The sequence below is a fragment of the Amia ocellicauda genome, chromosome 8, assembly GCF_036373705.1.
Source record: "Amia ocellicauda isolate fAmiCal2 chromosome 8, fAmiCal2.hap1, whole genome shotgun sequence".
NCBI lineage: Eukaryota > Metazoa > Chordata > Actinopteri > Amiiformes > Amiidae > Amia > Amia ocellicauda.
In genome coordinates this window covers 21,133,111-21,148,354 of record NC_089857.1, presented here as the reverse complement: position 1 = coordinate 21,148,354, position 15,244 = coordinate 21,133,111, and the positions used below count along the sequence as shown (strand labels likewise).

The 15,244-nt window shown below is 34.3% G+C and overlaps 3 protein-coding genes across 3 annotated transcripts; all 3 read right to left on the bottom strand.

The window, feature by feature from the left end:
- Positions 1-2,321: 2,321 nt before the first annotated feature.
- LOC136754635 (C-X-C motif chemokine 11-6) lies at positions 2,322-3,554 on the bottom strand. The gene is made up of 4 exons (XM_066710645.1): positions 3,446-3,554; positions 3,183-3,309; positions 2,974-3,063; positions 2,322-2,608 (listed from the first exon to the last, which is right to left on the bottom strand). The coding sequence occupies exons 1-4, from the start codon at positions 3,501-3,503 to the stop codon at positions 2,599-2,601; spliced, it is 285 nt and encodes a 94-aa protein (XP_066566742.1). The 5' UTR covers positions 3,504-3,554; the 3' UTR covers positions 2,322-2,598.
- A 3,902-nt stretch (positions 3,555-7,456) lies between these two features.
- Positions 7,457-8,911, bottom strand: LOC136754636 (C-X-C motif chemokine 11-6). Its single transcript, XM_066710646.1, has 4 exons — positions 8,809-8,911; positions 8,486-8,612; positions 8,271-8,361; positions 7,457-7,926 (listed from the first exon to the last, which is right to left on the bottom strand). The coding sequence occupies exons 1-4, from the start codon at positions 8,861-8,863 to the stop codon at positions 7,918-7,920; spliced, it is 282 nt and encodes a 93-aa protein (XP_066566743.1). The 5' UTR covers positions 8,864-8,911; the 3' UTR covers positions 7,457-7,917.
- A 3,303-nt stretch (positions 8,912-12,214) lies between these two features.
- On the bottom strand, positions 12,215-14,585 carry LOC136754634 (C-X-C motif chemokine 11-1). Its single transcript, XM_066710644.1, has 4 exons — positions 14,476-14,585; positions 13,914-14,040; positions 13,114-13,200; positions 12,215-12,700 (listed from the first exon to the last, which is right to left on the bottom strand). Exons 1-4 carry the CDS (start codon positions 14,528-14,530, stop codon positions 12,679-12,681), a joined length of 291 nt encoding a protein of 96 aa, XP_066566741.1. The 5' UTR covers positions 14,531-14,585; the 3' UTR covers positions 12,215-12,678.
- Between the last annotated feature and the right edge of the window lie 659 nt (positions 14,586-15,244).

Genomic DNA, 15,244 nt, shown 5'->3' with positions numbered 1-15,244 from the left:
GGTGCTATAAACACATTTTCATACTACACACAAAAAGTCTATATCAGATATTATTCTAGGTTGAGTATGTGTCTTCATAATAAGTGATTTGAATTATTTAGTATACATTACTGTAGTAACTGATTACTGAAGCTATCATTTAAAACTATTAGAAGCCGATGTATGATTTAATACGGTCAATCGCATCTCTATGATAACCATATATTAATACCACTTGTTAAAACAGGAAATTGACATTTTAAAACTAGATGATATATGTATAGAGTATTAAAATATGATACATACAATTGTGTGCATATTGCAATTAATATTTAAAGTTTCATTCTTCTTTCATGTTATTTTGAATCAGGTGTAGCAAACACTCATCGATGGCATTCAGCAGTAGATTTTAGGTTAGAAAGATAATTTCTTAATATCACATTCAAATTTTTCATGTTGCTCTCCAGCTTGGGCTAATTTATAGTAATAATAACACCAAAGAACAAAGTCATCTTGTTTGTGCAAATAAACCCGAAATGTATAAATTTAGCCTACAGTACCTGTTTGAATGAGTCCTTATCTGTGACATAGGGAAAAGAAGAAAAACCTCAGTGGTTTGCAACGTGATAGAACTGTGTTTCTCTGTGATATTTTAATTGCATTATAAGTACTCATATATACCATATGATATTTAATAATTTAGTTTTATTTGATTTTATTTATTTTTAACTTTCTCTTAGGAGAAATGCAACCATAAACCCCAAGTGCCTTCATTATCTTTTGGCTCATTTATTTTATTATCTGTACTCTGTCTCAAGCTTTTAAAGTGTAGTATCAATAACAGCATGCATCTCAATCTATGCTCCGTGAACAAACTGTTGGCATAATTACAGTGCAAGGGGGTTGCCAGCCTTTCCCTTTCATTTCACTTTTGCTTTCTTCTGAGACCCCTGGTTTAGAGGAAACATGCTTTCTTTTACAAGTCACTTCTTGTTTTTAGCACTTAGTTAGCAGTTTTGCTCTTTGCCAAGGCACTGGATTTCCGATAACCCTAGATTATTATTATTATTATTATTATTATTATTATTATTATTATTATTATTATTATTATTATTATTAGATTTTAAAACAAATTAAAGCTGTTTCATATTTTTAGTACCTGCATCAGACTTTTAATATAAACCATAAAGTTAATCAATATTTTTTATGACATTCCAGAATACATAATTTTGTTCTGTGTTCAACTGCAAAAGAGATTTCTTAATGATTGACAGATACAGATTCCTTTTGCTGTGCCAACCATTCAATATGTATAGGGTATGTATCTGCCACCTTAGTGAAGGACACATGAAAAGTATGAAGAAATAAAATCCTTGTGGTACAGAAAGGTGTTGCACAACATACATAACCTGATCACTAGCTGTATGAATGCTTAGATTTACAGTCTACTGCTTAGCTAAAGCACTAACAGAACCCACTTGAACTTTATTAGAAAACCTTTCACTGCTTTGAACTTCATAAACCTCAAATGATATGTGAAATGATTCTACAATTTTTGTTCTCTTCTGCTTTCTGCATCTTATCTTTGCGAGATCTTCATCTTATTTCACTTCACCCTATCTGTTGGCGATGTTCTCTAAATTGCTGGGACTGGGTAGCTCCTCTTATGTGTCTGCAGAATCAGTACTTTCTCATAATGTCTGTTTATTGTTCATGGTTTAAAGTGTTTGTGGTTTGGCAAACCACAGCCATATTCTTGCTATAATACAAAACCCACATTATTAGTTCTGAAAATTAAAAACGGAAGTATAGGGACGGCAGTAGTATTATGTACCAGAAGCTTCATTCTTGGGCCCATTTTTTGATTGATATTGTTTAGTTTTTTCCCATCACCTGTTGAATGCAGGTTGATGAAAGAAAAAAAAGTAAAAGACCTTTGCTAAATTTCCACCTGTTCAATTTATTTTTCTTGAACGAAGAAATTAATGATTATAAAAATAAGGTGTGTCTCTATTTTTAGTCTTCCAGCACGTGCAAAATGTTAAATGGGAGGTGAGGTGTAGTTTCACTCAGCACATGTTTTTTTATAAACAGAACAATATATTCTGCTCTAAATCACTCTGCTTTGAAACAGACTGGGAAAGCAAAACTACTTCTTTAATATTGGGAAGACTGATTATTTAAGACTTATTACTTATTGCCCATAAATTATGTGTTCATTGCATTTAGGTAACAGAGCCCTTTTTCATAGATAGAACTAAAACTGAATATACTTATCAGACAGAAAACAAACATGCACTTTAGTTCAATGATTTATTATAACATGTCAAATACATTCCACAATATAAAGCACAAAATGCAAATCACTCAATCACATATTCGTAGGAAACATTTCATTCTAACAAGAGGCAATATATATAATAATTACAACCATTACAATACTTGGCACTCAATTATAAATAAATAAATATAAAAACACAGAAACAAGAACAATTGATGGATGCATCATTATTTGAATATAGATTGTTTTTCTGATTTTCCAATCATTGTTTATTAGTGGAAGAAATTAGAAGGATTTTTTGATTGATCAGTAGGATGTCTTAATGATGCCAATAACATCTAGCCAAGCCTGAAAAAAACAATAACAAATTAGTAAACAAAATGATAGAGAGCAGGATATGTCAATATAAAGAAAGCAAGCAACTCCATACCCTTATTATTAATCTGGCATATCAAAATAAGATACAACACATAAAGCATAATAGAGCATACTTCATTATGCTGAGACCAGAAATGTCTTAAAAATAAAATAAAAAACAAACAGAGACTTTAAGTTTAGGAGACCAAACAATCTCAGGCATTATTTCCTATGTAGTATATAATGATAGTAAAACAATGTTTTCTTTACAAGACTGTAAAGAATACATTTGCCAGTATTATAATCAGCCAATACACACAAATATGCCATATATTTGTCTAATAAAGCCAGTTTACCTTTTCTTTAACATTATTTTGACAAGATTCTTCGTAAATTCGGAATCTGGGTTCAGACATTTCTTCTCCCTCGTGCTCTTCAATACCACACTGTCAGATAAAAGCAAAATAGAACAAAATAAAGTCAAAAGGAATGACTGGAAGTGCACTTTATCAATTAAAATTTTGTAATACTGGTAAAAAGGAAAATCAGTGCTTGAAACACTTACACAATCTCCACTTTGTCACATGTTAGGCTCTTGGGCAGTAGTTCTAACTTGAAGATATTTGGCAGCTGGACAGAGTCTATCTTCCTTCCCCTACACATGCATCGGTCTCTGTCGTACAGGGAGAATCCTGATAAGACAGAAAGAGCTTTTGTTTACTATCCAGAGGCTTTACCATGCCCATTATGTCTCCCATAACTTTAGTCAAATCGTTACCCAGTGCTATGTTTTGTTTTGTTGTCAGTGTCTGATGAAAAATGTCTTACCTTCAACTGCTGCTGACAAAATCAAGGTGAGACAGATGAGTCCTAAAGCACAGTTCATTTTAACCTGTTAGATGACTTTGCTGTTTGTCTTGAAGTCAATGTAGATGCTAATGTCAGATTGACCATGTAGATTTCCATTTATACTATCTCCAGAAGGGAGTGTCAAATGAATGGCAAGGACTCAAGACCATATGGAAATTCCCATGCTGTATTGTAAGGACTTTCCTTTCTTGTAAGCAGAGGCTTTGTTAAAGTATATATATGCATAAACAGTTTTTTTCATTACACATTTTAGTCTTTAAATGTACAGAGTCACTTAAGTGGTGTGGTGGTTCAGATTTCATCTTTAAAATACTTTTAAAGCATCTTTTTATACTTTTGTATCTTTTATATAATATAACCATTTACAAATATGTATGCTACATAGATAATAACCATGCTCAGTATTCTGTATGTAATAAACATTTTGTATTTGTAGCAAGTACACTACAATTGTGTAACAGAACTGTACAGATTATTTTTTTAACAATACATATCAGGAAGAGCATGCCCTTAAAACTGTCCACTATTATTGTTAATGTGCCCTAAAATGTGTTAATTCTTTGCCATGGAATGTCCATTATTTTAAAATAGTAAATGTGATATCTGGAAGCTATGAAGTATTTCAATATGAAAAAATGTGAAGTGTATTAATGTATAAAATGTATTAATTCATTAATTGCCATATGCGGAATTTGTGTTACAAGGAATGAACAAAATAGCTGCATTTATTTCACTGTGCCACAGAGATGCTTATTAATATTATAATATTATTTTCAGCACATGCTTTGGGAAAGAAACATTGATGAAAATATATTGAGATGTATGTATTTATAGTCACATCTATTGTTTTTCAGATGTTCATCTTTTTGTTGTTTGCACTTCAGAGGCACTGTACAGATGCATGCAGAACATACGCTGTATATGGAGGTTGATACTACAATTTAAAGGAGTTGGAAAATTAGAAATACATAACAAGCTCAAAGATACATTAGCTCTTTACGAGCAGCACCAGGCAATCCTTTACTTAGGTTATTCCACCTGTGCATGGAAAGTGCTGATGCAATCTTTCAGCTGTTGGTAATTCCCAAACTGGAGTTTCATTTGTCTGCTTCTTCTCCCCCTCCTCACCCAAACATACACCCACACACCCCAACACAGACACTTATTTAATAAACTCTCCCTTTTTAGCTCTGTAGCTTCCCTTTTATAAGATCACAGGCCTTTGGGTTTTTTCATGTTTTTAATGGATTTAATTAGCTTAATATTATTTCAGCCTTGTTTCAGGAATGTAGCCAAAATTGAAGTTAGTGCTATATAAGAGAAATCAATGACTGTAAATGTGTAGATGTTAATGTTGGTATGACAACACAACACTGCTTTTAAACGCTTTAAACGATTTAAACAATGGTACTACTTGTACAAGGCCTATACAGTTTATCTACTAATTACTTTATTTACCATGTATTACATGGTTACTACTTACTGGCAACCGCAGTAGATGAGTGTAATTGTTTGTGGCTTACCACCAGATCGTGTGAAAACTGGATTAACATCCACATTAGTTGACTATGAATGTTTTGTGCAGATTCCACTACACAAATAACAATGATTTCCTTCAAGCAAGAAATCAGTGATGTTTATAAAAGGAATCTGTCTGAACCAGGCTTTTGCGAATTATGTTTGGAGAGGATAGTAATCCAAAATGCATCTGAGTGTATATCACTCTCTAGTGAATAATGAACAATCTTACTCAATTTGGGTAAGTAGGAGTTTCATAAATGTTGAAAATGATGTAATTGATTTATAAGAGCTTTATTTTCCCTAGCAGATAAATGTTTCTGTGGGATTAAGTTATCCTACACTCACAAATATTTAATCACAGGAAGAGCCCTGGCATATAATGATTTCCTTGTGTATGCATAGCTTGAATCCATTGCCAGTATGTCTGTAATCATGGTGTGAGCAAAAGGTGGTAGCATATGTGGAGGAGGTACACTAAGTTGTATTTCACTTGTTTTGTAAATGCCAATCCTTTTCCCTAAAACTCACATCACCCATCAGGTTCTGCAAACCTTCCAAAATTGTGCCATTGTGCCAGAGCGGCCAATGCATCTGACACTACCTACAGGGTAACAACACTCATAGACAACTGAAACAATATACAGTGGCTGTAAGAAGTATTCACCCCCTTGGACTTTTTAATAATTCCCTGAAATTTGTATGTGTTTAAATTTGATCCCCACCTTCCCCCTTCCACTTTGAAGAGATCATTTTTATAGTGAAACATCAGTTCATGAAAAAAAGTTTATGCAGAAAAGTATTCAACCCCCTGAGTCAATACTTTCTAGAACCACCTTTTGTAGCTCTGATCTGTGCCTTTCCACAACTTTATCCCCGAGTTTTGAATGCTTCTTGGTCTTCATGGTGGTATATGTATTACTGGGCAGAGCAGAGGGAAGAAGGGATTGCCACATTCACTATAAAAGGCTGGGGAGCTATAACCTTCCTTTTTTTGGGAAAATGAATGACAGGTAACAAGAGTAGCAAGCTAGCCAACTAAATCCTACAATTAGGATTAGGAATACTTGTTACTATTATTTTATTGTGATTTATTGATTTTGATTTCCCCTATGCCTCCTTTCCCTTCGCTCTTAATGATGCCTGCACTTACTAGCTTTTACTTTTCAGGATCTAGGACTTGTATTGTTTGCTGTATATCACCTATAGGCATGTGTAAATAGGAATTTGTAAATTGCGTTATGCTCTGAACTGTACTGTATTTTTGCACTTTGTATTGCTCTTATGTTTTGTAAGTTGCCCTGGATAAGGGCGTCTGCCAATAAATAAATAATAAAATATGTACTTTGAAGGCACTATCCAACTGTGGGACCTTACAGAGACTGGTGTATTCCATCTGAAATCATGTGAACCACTTTTATTGAACATAGATAGACTCCATTCAACTTACTGCTTGAATTCAAGAGGCAATTGGTTGCTTATTTGAGAGTGCCATAGTTATGGGGGGCCAGACAGGCCATAATACATCAGATTGCGTGCATACTATATTGGTTCACAACTTTGCATGCATACTATGTTGGTTTGCATGTGTACTATATTGATTTGCATGTGTACTGTATTGGTTTGTGTGTGTACTATATTGGTTTACATGTGTACTGTATTGGTTTGTGTGTGTACTATATTGGTTTGTATGTTTACTATATCTGTTTGCATGTAATCTCTGAACTGTAGAAGGAAGTCTTTATTATGGGTAACCCAAATGTTAAGGTTACCGTGTTCCGGCGTCTTTAGTATTTACTACTTTCAGTATAGTTGTGTCTTTTTTTAATGTTAACACCGGGGTATAATCATCAATCGGGTTCACACCGATTTGCTTTTTCTGAGACTTTTTCTCTATTGAATAAAATACAAATGAATGTAAACATGGCCTGGATAAGGGCATCTGCTAAAAAATAAATAATAATATGCATACGTCACTGCACATACACAACATGTTTAATGCAAGCAAAATCAATACCTACATAAAACCGTGTACTTGTAAAAATAAATAAAAACATGTTCAGTATATTGGTTCTAGATAAACCGATATAGTATACACGCAAACCAATATAATATGCATGCAAACTCATATAGTACATACACAAATCAATGTATTATGGCCTGTTTGGCCCCTCATACATAGTGAAGGGGTAAATACTTCTGTAATTAAGTATTTTCAGGATTTAATTTATAATTGATTTGATTTTTAATCCTACCATTTTGTTCCACATTAAATAAGTCTGGAGTAGGTTGTGTAAATCAAAGGATCAAAATGTCACATTGTAACAGAACAAAAATGTGAAAAGGACCAAGTGTGGTGATTACTTTCTAGTCACTGTATGTCTACATATGTTTAAATGCCACTTTAGTACAAACAATCCCATCATAACAAAGAGACAGAAAATCTATTGGTTAACGTAAAACAATTTTTATTGATAAGTATTAGTAACACCATTTACAGGAAAAAAATTCAAAAAATAAAAATAAATAACAGAAAGAGATAATACAAAAATACAATATGAGCATGATTTTCAAAAGAGAAGAAAATCCTTGGACACAGTATTAGGTCAAAATATATATATACAGTTATTTACCTTTTAAGTGCATGTTCTCTTTAGTACAGTAAGCTTTTTCTCCAAATGTGCACATTATGTTCAGTGTTCAGACGGATCACATTCATGTATATTGTCAATGGGCATAGCTTTGTGTAAGAAATAATTTATGGTTCATAAAAAATGAATAATTTACATATTAGCTATTTACGAATACAACATATTCACACACATTCAGTTTTCTTAACTTTTACTGTAGAAATGGGTTTTGCAATCTGCGATGAATTGTAGAAGTTAATGGGGCTGTTACTTCATGTTGTTTCACGCCTTCTGAGAAGCAGAAAAACAGTTCAAATGTTAATTACCACACGAAGACAGCTCTCAGCAATTTCAGACATTTTACAATTGGTGGTGTTGAAGACCCTGTTCATATTTGGGGCATAACATCTAAACATATCAAGGATATTTAATAAGGATATAGAAACAATATAAGTTTATTTTTATTTTTCAAATGGTTATTTGTTTGTAATTCCCCCATGTATCTGAAATAGAATATTAAATCATATAATGCAATTCTGCTTTATGTTTCTTTAAATACACTATGCTTTTTCTGTTATTGAGATTAAATTCAAAATGTGAAATATATCAGTGTCTATGAACTTTTTGTAGCATACCTGTAATTTTAATGCTCTCTTGACGAAATTCTTTGCAAAGTTTGATGTTGGATTCAAGCACTTCTTCCCTGCATTGTCTTTCAGAGTGATGCTGTGAGAAAGAGAAACAAAAAACATGAATGCAAGAAAGCAATATTTTTTTAACAAGATTTACAATAGTGCTTAAATGGCCCAAGAGAAACATGATGGGGTAAAGGTGAAGATAAACAACTTACACTATCTCCACTCGCTCGCATGTGGAGGTGGTGGGAAACATTTCCAACTTCTCGATTTGCCTTGGTGGGATGAAATCAACTCCTGCATCAGCACAGCGGCATCGAAGCTTATTCATGGATGGCATTCCTTTAAAACAAGCAAAAGCAAGTGGCATTGTATTACTGATTTGCTATGGGGTCACAGGTCAAATAACTATAAGATTCAAAGTTGCAGACATCATTCACAGTGCTACAATACATGGCTGACACTGACAAGAAACTTCTGATGTAGAAGATGTCAAGCAGGCAAAACTGAGTATATGAGCATTATTCAAGTGAAATACCTTCGATATCAGCAACCAGGAGAACGGCAAGAACGACCACAGCAGCTGTCTTCATTGTGTTGCTTTTGTCGAGTATTGTCTGAGCTTCAGGAGTCTTGATCACTCAGCAGATTATGTTTTCAGACAGTGCAGAAGGCGGCAATTTATACTGTTCATTAGAGGAACCAGACACTTTTTGTGGCACAGGGCCAGCATACAGGGAAATTCCCCTAAGGCTCAGCTTATTTCTTCTAAATGTGTACTTTTTCAGAGAAAAACTTCACAACAGTAAAAGTTTGAGGAGAAATAGAAAGTTTGCCAATGGATATGGTCACAAACTGCACATGACAATTGTCTACTAATCAGTTTTTCAGATAATTCATGAATTTCCCACTTTTTGTCAGCATATAATAATGATGAAAATATTAATAATAATATCAATAAGCACTAATATTATGATTATAATGATGATGATGATTCTTCTTCTTCTTCTTCTTCTTCTTCTTCTTCTTCTTCTTATTATTATTATTATTATTATTATCATCATCATCCTCCAGTAATGAAATTGACTGAAGTATTTGATTGATTTTACTTTTCAGGCTACAGAGTGAAAATCGTACTCTTTAAAAAATGTTACAACTTATTTGCTGTTGACATATTCTCAGGATTCTTTTCTATTTTAAAACATCCACCTCGGGCCCTGCCATACAGGAATCAGCTGCCATGAGTGTGCTTTAGCCATATTCCTCTCCATCTGCTCCTATGCTAGAAGCAAGTATGCTTGGTGTGCATCATTTCTTAAATACTCTTATTGATTTTTGTTGATAGTTTAATTACTTCTTTGTGTCAGGCTACTTATTTAATATGGAAATGCTGAATGAAGGGTGGCACAGTGGTTAGCACTGCTGCCTCAAAGCTGTGGGGACCAGGGTTTGATTCCTGGGTTAATCTGCCTGTGTGGGTTTGCATGTTGTCCCCGCTGCCCTGTGGGGTTTTTCCCACATCCTGAAGAGATGTGCTGTGTAGGTTGATTGCTCTATCTCAATTGCTGTAGTAACAAGAATATGGTCTGTGTGTGATGGACTGGCATCCTCTGTGGTTTACCCTGCCCTGGCTGCGTGCCTCCAGCTCAGTGTGACCCTCTACTGGTTATTAAAATTGCATGGATGAACAAAGAATTTCTGATTCATGTTTTCCTAAAATAAATTAAAGTACTTGAGATTAACCAAAATACAAAGCTCTTATTTCAATTTGGAGTTTTAAAACTGAGGTTGAGGTTAATAAAGCTGTTAGATTGTATATTGGTTGCCTGTTCAACATAAATGTTTGATGGTTGCTTTGTGTGGGAGAAATACAAACTATTCACACCAAAATTAAACTTGTATCAACTTGTATCAATATTTAATTGCACACATATTTTATGAATAAGATGATCAGGAACAAAGACAGTTCAAGGAAGGCTGATTGACACCAGCAAAAATACATTTTCAATGTAGAAAGTCCCTAACTAGGAATGTGACACTTCCTCAAATATTGTACTGATATTAGCACTCAGAACATGGAAATTACCCTATGTATTTATTTCAACTTTATTTATCCATGTTCTTCTACTGGATTGAATTGAATTATTTGTTTTGCAAGAGAGTTTGATTATAACAGCAGCAACCTAAAATCATAAATATACACAGATATAGTAATGCATAACAGTGATGGCAAACATTACTTAAAGACCAGTCTGATACAGGTCAGTCATGCATCTGTGCAGAAAAATCATGTGTCTGTGCAGACAAAATCCCATAACTACTCTTCACCGACAAAGCAAAGAAAAATGCAAATGGTTTTATATTCCTTTTAGTAAAATTGTCAGCAATAAAATAATATTTCTATGGCCAAAAATATGATGCTGATAGCTATCTTTGCTTTGTTAATGTTTATTAGACATTTTCAATACATATATTATCTATTAAATGGTTTTAATAAAGAATATAATAAACTTGTATATTTTTTGCTGCTACTTCAATATACAGTTAGGTCCATAAATATTTGAACAGTGACACAATTGTCTTAATTTTGGCTATGTATGTAGTGCAATGGATTTGAAAGGAAATAATCAAGACTTTCATCTTTAATTTAAGGGTAGTTACATCCAAATTGGGTGAATGATGTAGGAATTACACCCATTTTTATATGTGGTGCCCCCAATTTTAGGGGCTCAAATGTAATTGGACAATTGGCTGCTCAGCTGTCTCAGCTGTTCCTCTTTAGTTCAATTACATGTAAGCAAATAAAAGGTCTAGATTTGATTTCAAGTGTGGCATTTTCATTTGGAATCTGTTGCTGTTAACCCTCAATATGAAGTCCAAAGAGCTGCCACTGTGAGTGAAGCAAGCCATCATTAGGATGAAAAATCAAAACAAACCAAGCAGAGAGAGAGCAAAATCATTAGTTGGGGCCAAATCAACTGTTTGGTACATTCTTAAAAAGAAAGAATGCACTGGTGAGCTCAGGAACACCAAAAGGCCCGGACGACCACAGACAACAACTGTGGTGGATGACAGAAGAATTATTTCCCTGGTGAAGAAAAACCCCTTCTAGTTATCTGCTCAGATTCAGCCAAGTGCTTCAAAACTCACTGGACGGCGCTTCACAGTGCAGATGGACAATGACCTGAAGCATATTGCGAAAGCAACCCAAGACTTTTTTAAGGTGAAGAAGTGGAATGTTCTACAATGGCCAAGTCAATCTCCTGACCTGAATCCAATTGAGCAGCATTTCACTTGCTGAAGGCAAAACTGAAGGCAAAACACCCCAAGAACAAGCAGGAACTAAAGACACTGCAGTGCAGGCCTGCAGAGCATCACCAGGGAAGAAACCCAGCATCTGGTGATGTCTATGGGGTCCAGACTTCAGGCAGTCATTGACTGCAAAGGATTTGCAACCAAGTATTGAAACGCACAATGTAATTCATGATTATGTTAGTTTGTCCAAATACTTTTGAGCCCCTAAAATTGGGGGGAACACATATAAAAATTGGTGTAATTCCTACATTGTTCACCCAAATTGGATGTAACTACCCTGAAATTAAAGAAAGTCTTTAAAGCACATTTTGTTTCCTTTCAAATCCATTGTGGTGGCACACAGAGCCAAAATGATGACCATTGTGTCACTGTCCAAATACCTATGGACCTAACTGTATGCACAAAATCATTTGAAAATTGAATAAGTCCTGATCAGCTTCATCAATTGTCTTCCATTAACTTACAGTGTAGATAAATTATAAATATTTATAACTGGTCTCAGACACGGGAATTATAATTTGCTATCTCAAAGAAATATGTTTGACATTTGTATTGCTGATCCAAACAAATTAACTCCATAATTACTAGAAAACAGATAGTAAATCAATGTGATCTTAAAGACATTTTATTTTGTTTAGGAAAATAATTTTATTTACAAACAAGATTTTTTGTATTAATAAGTCTAACATTTACTTTTGTGCAACACAAATACATCCTGGACTTACACAATAAAATAACAATACAATTTATTACAACAGCACACACAATAATTGAAATCAAATATTTACAAAACTTACTCTACCAATGTTTTTGTACTTTTACACTTTACATAAAATCTGGAATGCATATAATATAAATTAATAATTTATCACTTTTAGTCAAAAAAATTATTGTATTGTATATTCACAGTTTTTGATATTTAAAATAATCTTTGCTGGTCACAGCTTTTTGGAATTTTCTGTTTTTTTATACTCAATAAATACATTATATCTGTTGCAGTATGGAATTAATTTTAGTTGTTGACAGGGCCGATATTTCTTTGAGGAGCAGGATGCTGGAGACCTTTATAATTGCAGATCAGGTTGTGGCGTTTCTATGCCCGTTTCTGTGAAGACCTGTAACACATTTCAAATAACAATAGCATAAATACATATAAAAACAATTGTACAGTATAATTGACAAGTTCATACACAAAGTGTTCAAATAATTCCACATTTATTATTACCAACAAGATTTTTCTACATTTTTCAAATACATTTTCATATTTTTGTTTGTTTTTTCACTTGAATGATCTTCCTGCCAAATCTATGAAAACTGTCAGATATCTGGAAATCAAATAGCCTGCATGAAACTCCATGAAGTCCAATAAAGACGGTCAATATTTGTATTAAAACGAATTTTAAATGTGCTCCGTTCCAAAAATATGAACCTAATAAAAGTTATTTACCAGTACGTTTAAATTGTATTTACCATCCATTTGTAATTGAGCCTGAAGTTAATATGCATAATTACATGTTTTGTAGCATACCTGTGTTCCAATGAATTCTTAATGCTCCTGGCAAACTTTGAGTCTGGATTCAAACACCTCTTCTCTCCACTTTCTTTCAGAGTAATGCTTTAAAATAAAAGAAACAACAAAAAATGAACAGGAAACTTTTCAAGCAACATTTGCAGCTTTTATTCATTGGCAAAGTAAACTGCAACACTTGTTTATTACAGGCTGAACATTTTATACAGGTCAAGTATCAAATATAACAGCTTTATATAGCTAATAAAGCATGGTACTTTTTTGTTTTTAGTAGTTTACATTTTATGTAGTTACCTCGAAGAAAAAAAAAAACTATTTTACAAAACAACTATAAAAACTAATATCGCATATAGCCAATAGCAATACGTACCCCTAGCTATCTATCTAAGGTTCTATAACTGAAATTAATTAAAAGGTTTATCTATTCGTCTATTTATAGTGTGATGGACTGAATTTGTGCCACTAGCACAGCTGCTGCGCATTTAAGCACAATTGCGCACCATTACCAGCTGCTGGTGAGTACTTTAAGATGAACTGCAGGAGTGAAAGACTGGGCGCTTACCTTTAGTTAGACTGACTCGTTAGCTTAATAAATGGATGCGTTTGTGCTTTTATATATATATATATATATGTGTATATGTCTATTTGTATTGTGCCATTTTAATTAGTTAGCTTTGATTAAACCTTTCTATTAAGCCCATACACAGATCGGGAAGGTGCACACTTCGAGCACGTTTTTTATATGGATTTGTTTCTAATTTGAAGCTGTATTTAATGTGTTTGCTGGCTGATATACTTACACAATCTCCACAAGGCCGCACGTCGGGGAGGCTGGAAACACTTCGACTTTCTGGATGCGCTTTGGCATAATGAAAGTCACTCCAGGACCCATGCACAGACACCGGTTCCTTCCAGCAAACGGTACTCCTTTAAAAAAAAATATATGGCATTATACGATTGCAATATAACCAAAGTGAAGCCTTGAATGTTTCTCCTGGCATATCAGAAATTGTCTACATTTGATCGAAATTAGGTATAGCCAGGTAGCATGGACATGTTCTTTTCCGCAGTCCGGGGCGGCTCCACCAATGGGATCGGCGGGATTGTGCAGATCTACGCAGAACTGCGGAAATCTGCGCTCTAGAACGTAAAGCTGCTGCGCTGTATTGTATTTCGTTTCCCGTGCAAGGGAGAATGGGATCCAATTTTTATTCTGACAAGAGGAAAGCAGGCTGTACCCTGTATGACACTTCTGACAGTGCACAATTGTTTGAAATCCCTACCAACACCATAGCTACGGAGATTTTTTTTCCACATTTAATGTACACAGTACCGACTGAAACGCTAGATTAAATTAATTACCTTTGACATCTGCAAAAAGGAGAACGGCAAGAACGAATAAAACAGCTGTCTTCATTTTTTTCCGTCTGTTGCTTTTGAGGTTTCTCTAAGCTTTAAGATGTTGTGAAAAGATACAAGTCTCTGTGGTATTTATACAGGAAGGATGCGATGACCAAAGATCCTTCCCATACAGAACCACATAATGGGGAATCTCCCTGTCTAAGATATGGTTTCTTTTAAATGCGTACTTTTTCTGAGAAACAATATCCATTTTAAGTGTAGAGAAAAATAGAAAGTATATGTATTGCGCATTGAGAGCAGAACTGAATGTAAATTGTCCAAAATATAACTATTAATAATACACGAATATATATATATATATACACACTCACCTAAAGGATTATTAGGAACACCATACTAATACTGTGTTTGACCCCCTTTCGCCTTCAGAACTGCCTTAATTCTACGTGGCATTGATTCAACAAGGTGCTGAAAGCATTCTTTAGAAATGTTGGCCCATATTGATAGGATAGCATCTTGCAGTTGATGGAGATTTGTGGGATGCACATCCAGGGCACGAAGCTCCCGTTCCACCACATCCCAAAGATGCTCTATTGGGTTGAGATCTGGTGACTGTGGGGGCCAGTTTAGTACAGTGAACTCATTGTCATGTTCAAGAAACCAATTTGAAATGATTCGACCTTTGTGACATGGTGCATTATCCTGCTGGAAGTAGCCATCAGAGGATGGGTACATGGTGGTCATAAAGGGATGGACATGGTCAGAAACA

What these genes read in the sequence shown, in the direction of transcription:
- LOC136754636 (XM_066710646.1), bottom strand. Translation starts at nt 8,863, where the DNA reads ATGAAGACAGCTGCTGTGGTCGTTCTTGCCGTTCTCCTGGTTGCTGAT. An exon ending in CCTGGTTGCTGATATCGAAG is followed by an intron (nt 8,613 to 8,808) that starts GTATTTCACTTG and finishes CTTGTTTTAAAG; the next exon opens with GAATGCCATCCATGAATAAG. An exon ending in TGCGAGCGAGTGGAGATAGT is followed by an intron (nt 8,362 to 8,485) that starts GTAAGTTGTTTA and finishes TCTTTCTCACAG; the next exon opens with CATCACTCTGAAAGACAATG.
- LOC136754635 (XM_066710645.1), bottom strand. Translation starts at nt 3,503, where the DNA reads ATGAACTGTGCTTTAGGACTCATCTGTCTCACCTTGATTTTGTCAGCA. An exon ending in TTTGTCAGCAGCAGTTGAAG is followed by an intron (nt 3,310 to 3,445) that starts GTAAGACATTTT and finishes CTGTCTTATCAG; the next exon opens with GATTCTCCCTGTACGACAGA. An exon ending in TGTGACAAAGTGGAGATTGT is followed by an intron (nt 3,064 to 3,182) that starts GTAAGTGTTTCA and finishes TTTATCTGACAG; the next exon opens with TGTGGTATTGAAGAGCACGA.
- LOC136754634 (XM_066710644.1), bottom strand. Translation starts at nt 14,530, where the DNA reads ATGAAGACAGCTGTTTTATTCGTTCTTGCCGTTCTCCTTTTTGCAGAT. An exon ending in CCTTTTTGCAGATGTCAAAG is followed by an intron (nt 14,041 to 14,475) that starts GTAATTAATTTA and finishes TTTTTTTTAAAG; the next exon opens with GAGTACCGTTTGCTGGAAGG. An exon ending in AAGAATTCATTGGAACACAG is followed by an intron (nt 12,701 to 13,113) that starts GTATGCTACAAA and finishes AATGTGTTACAG; the next exon opens with GTCTTCACAGAAACGGGCAT.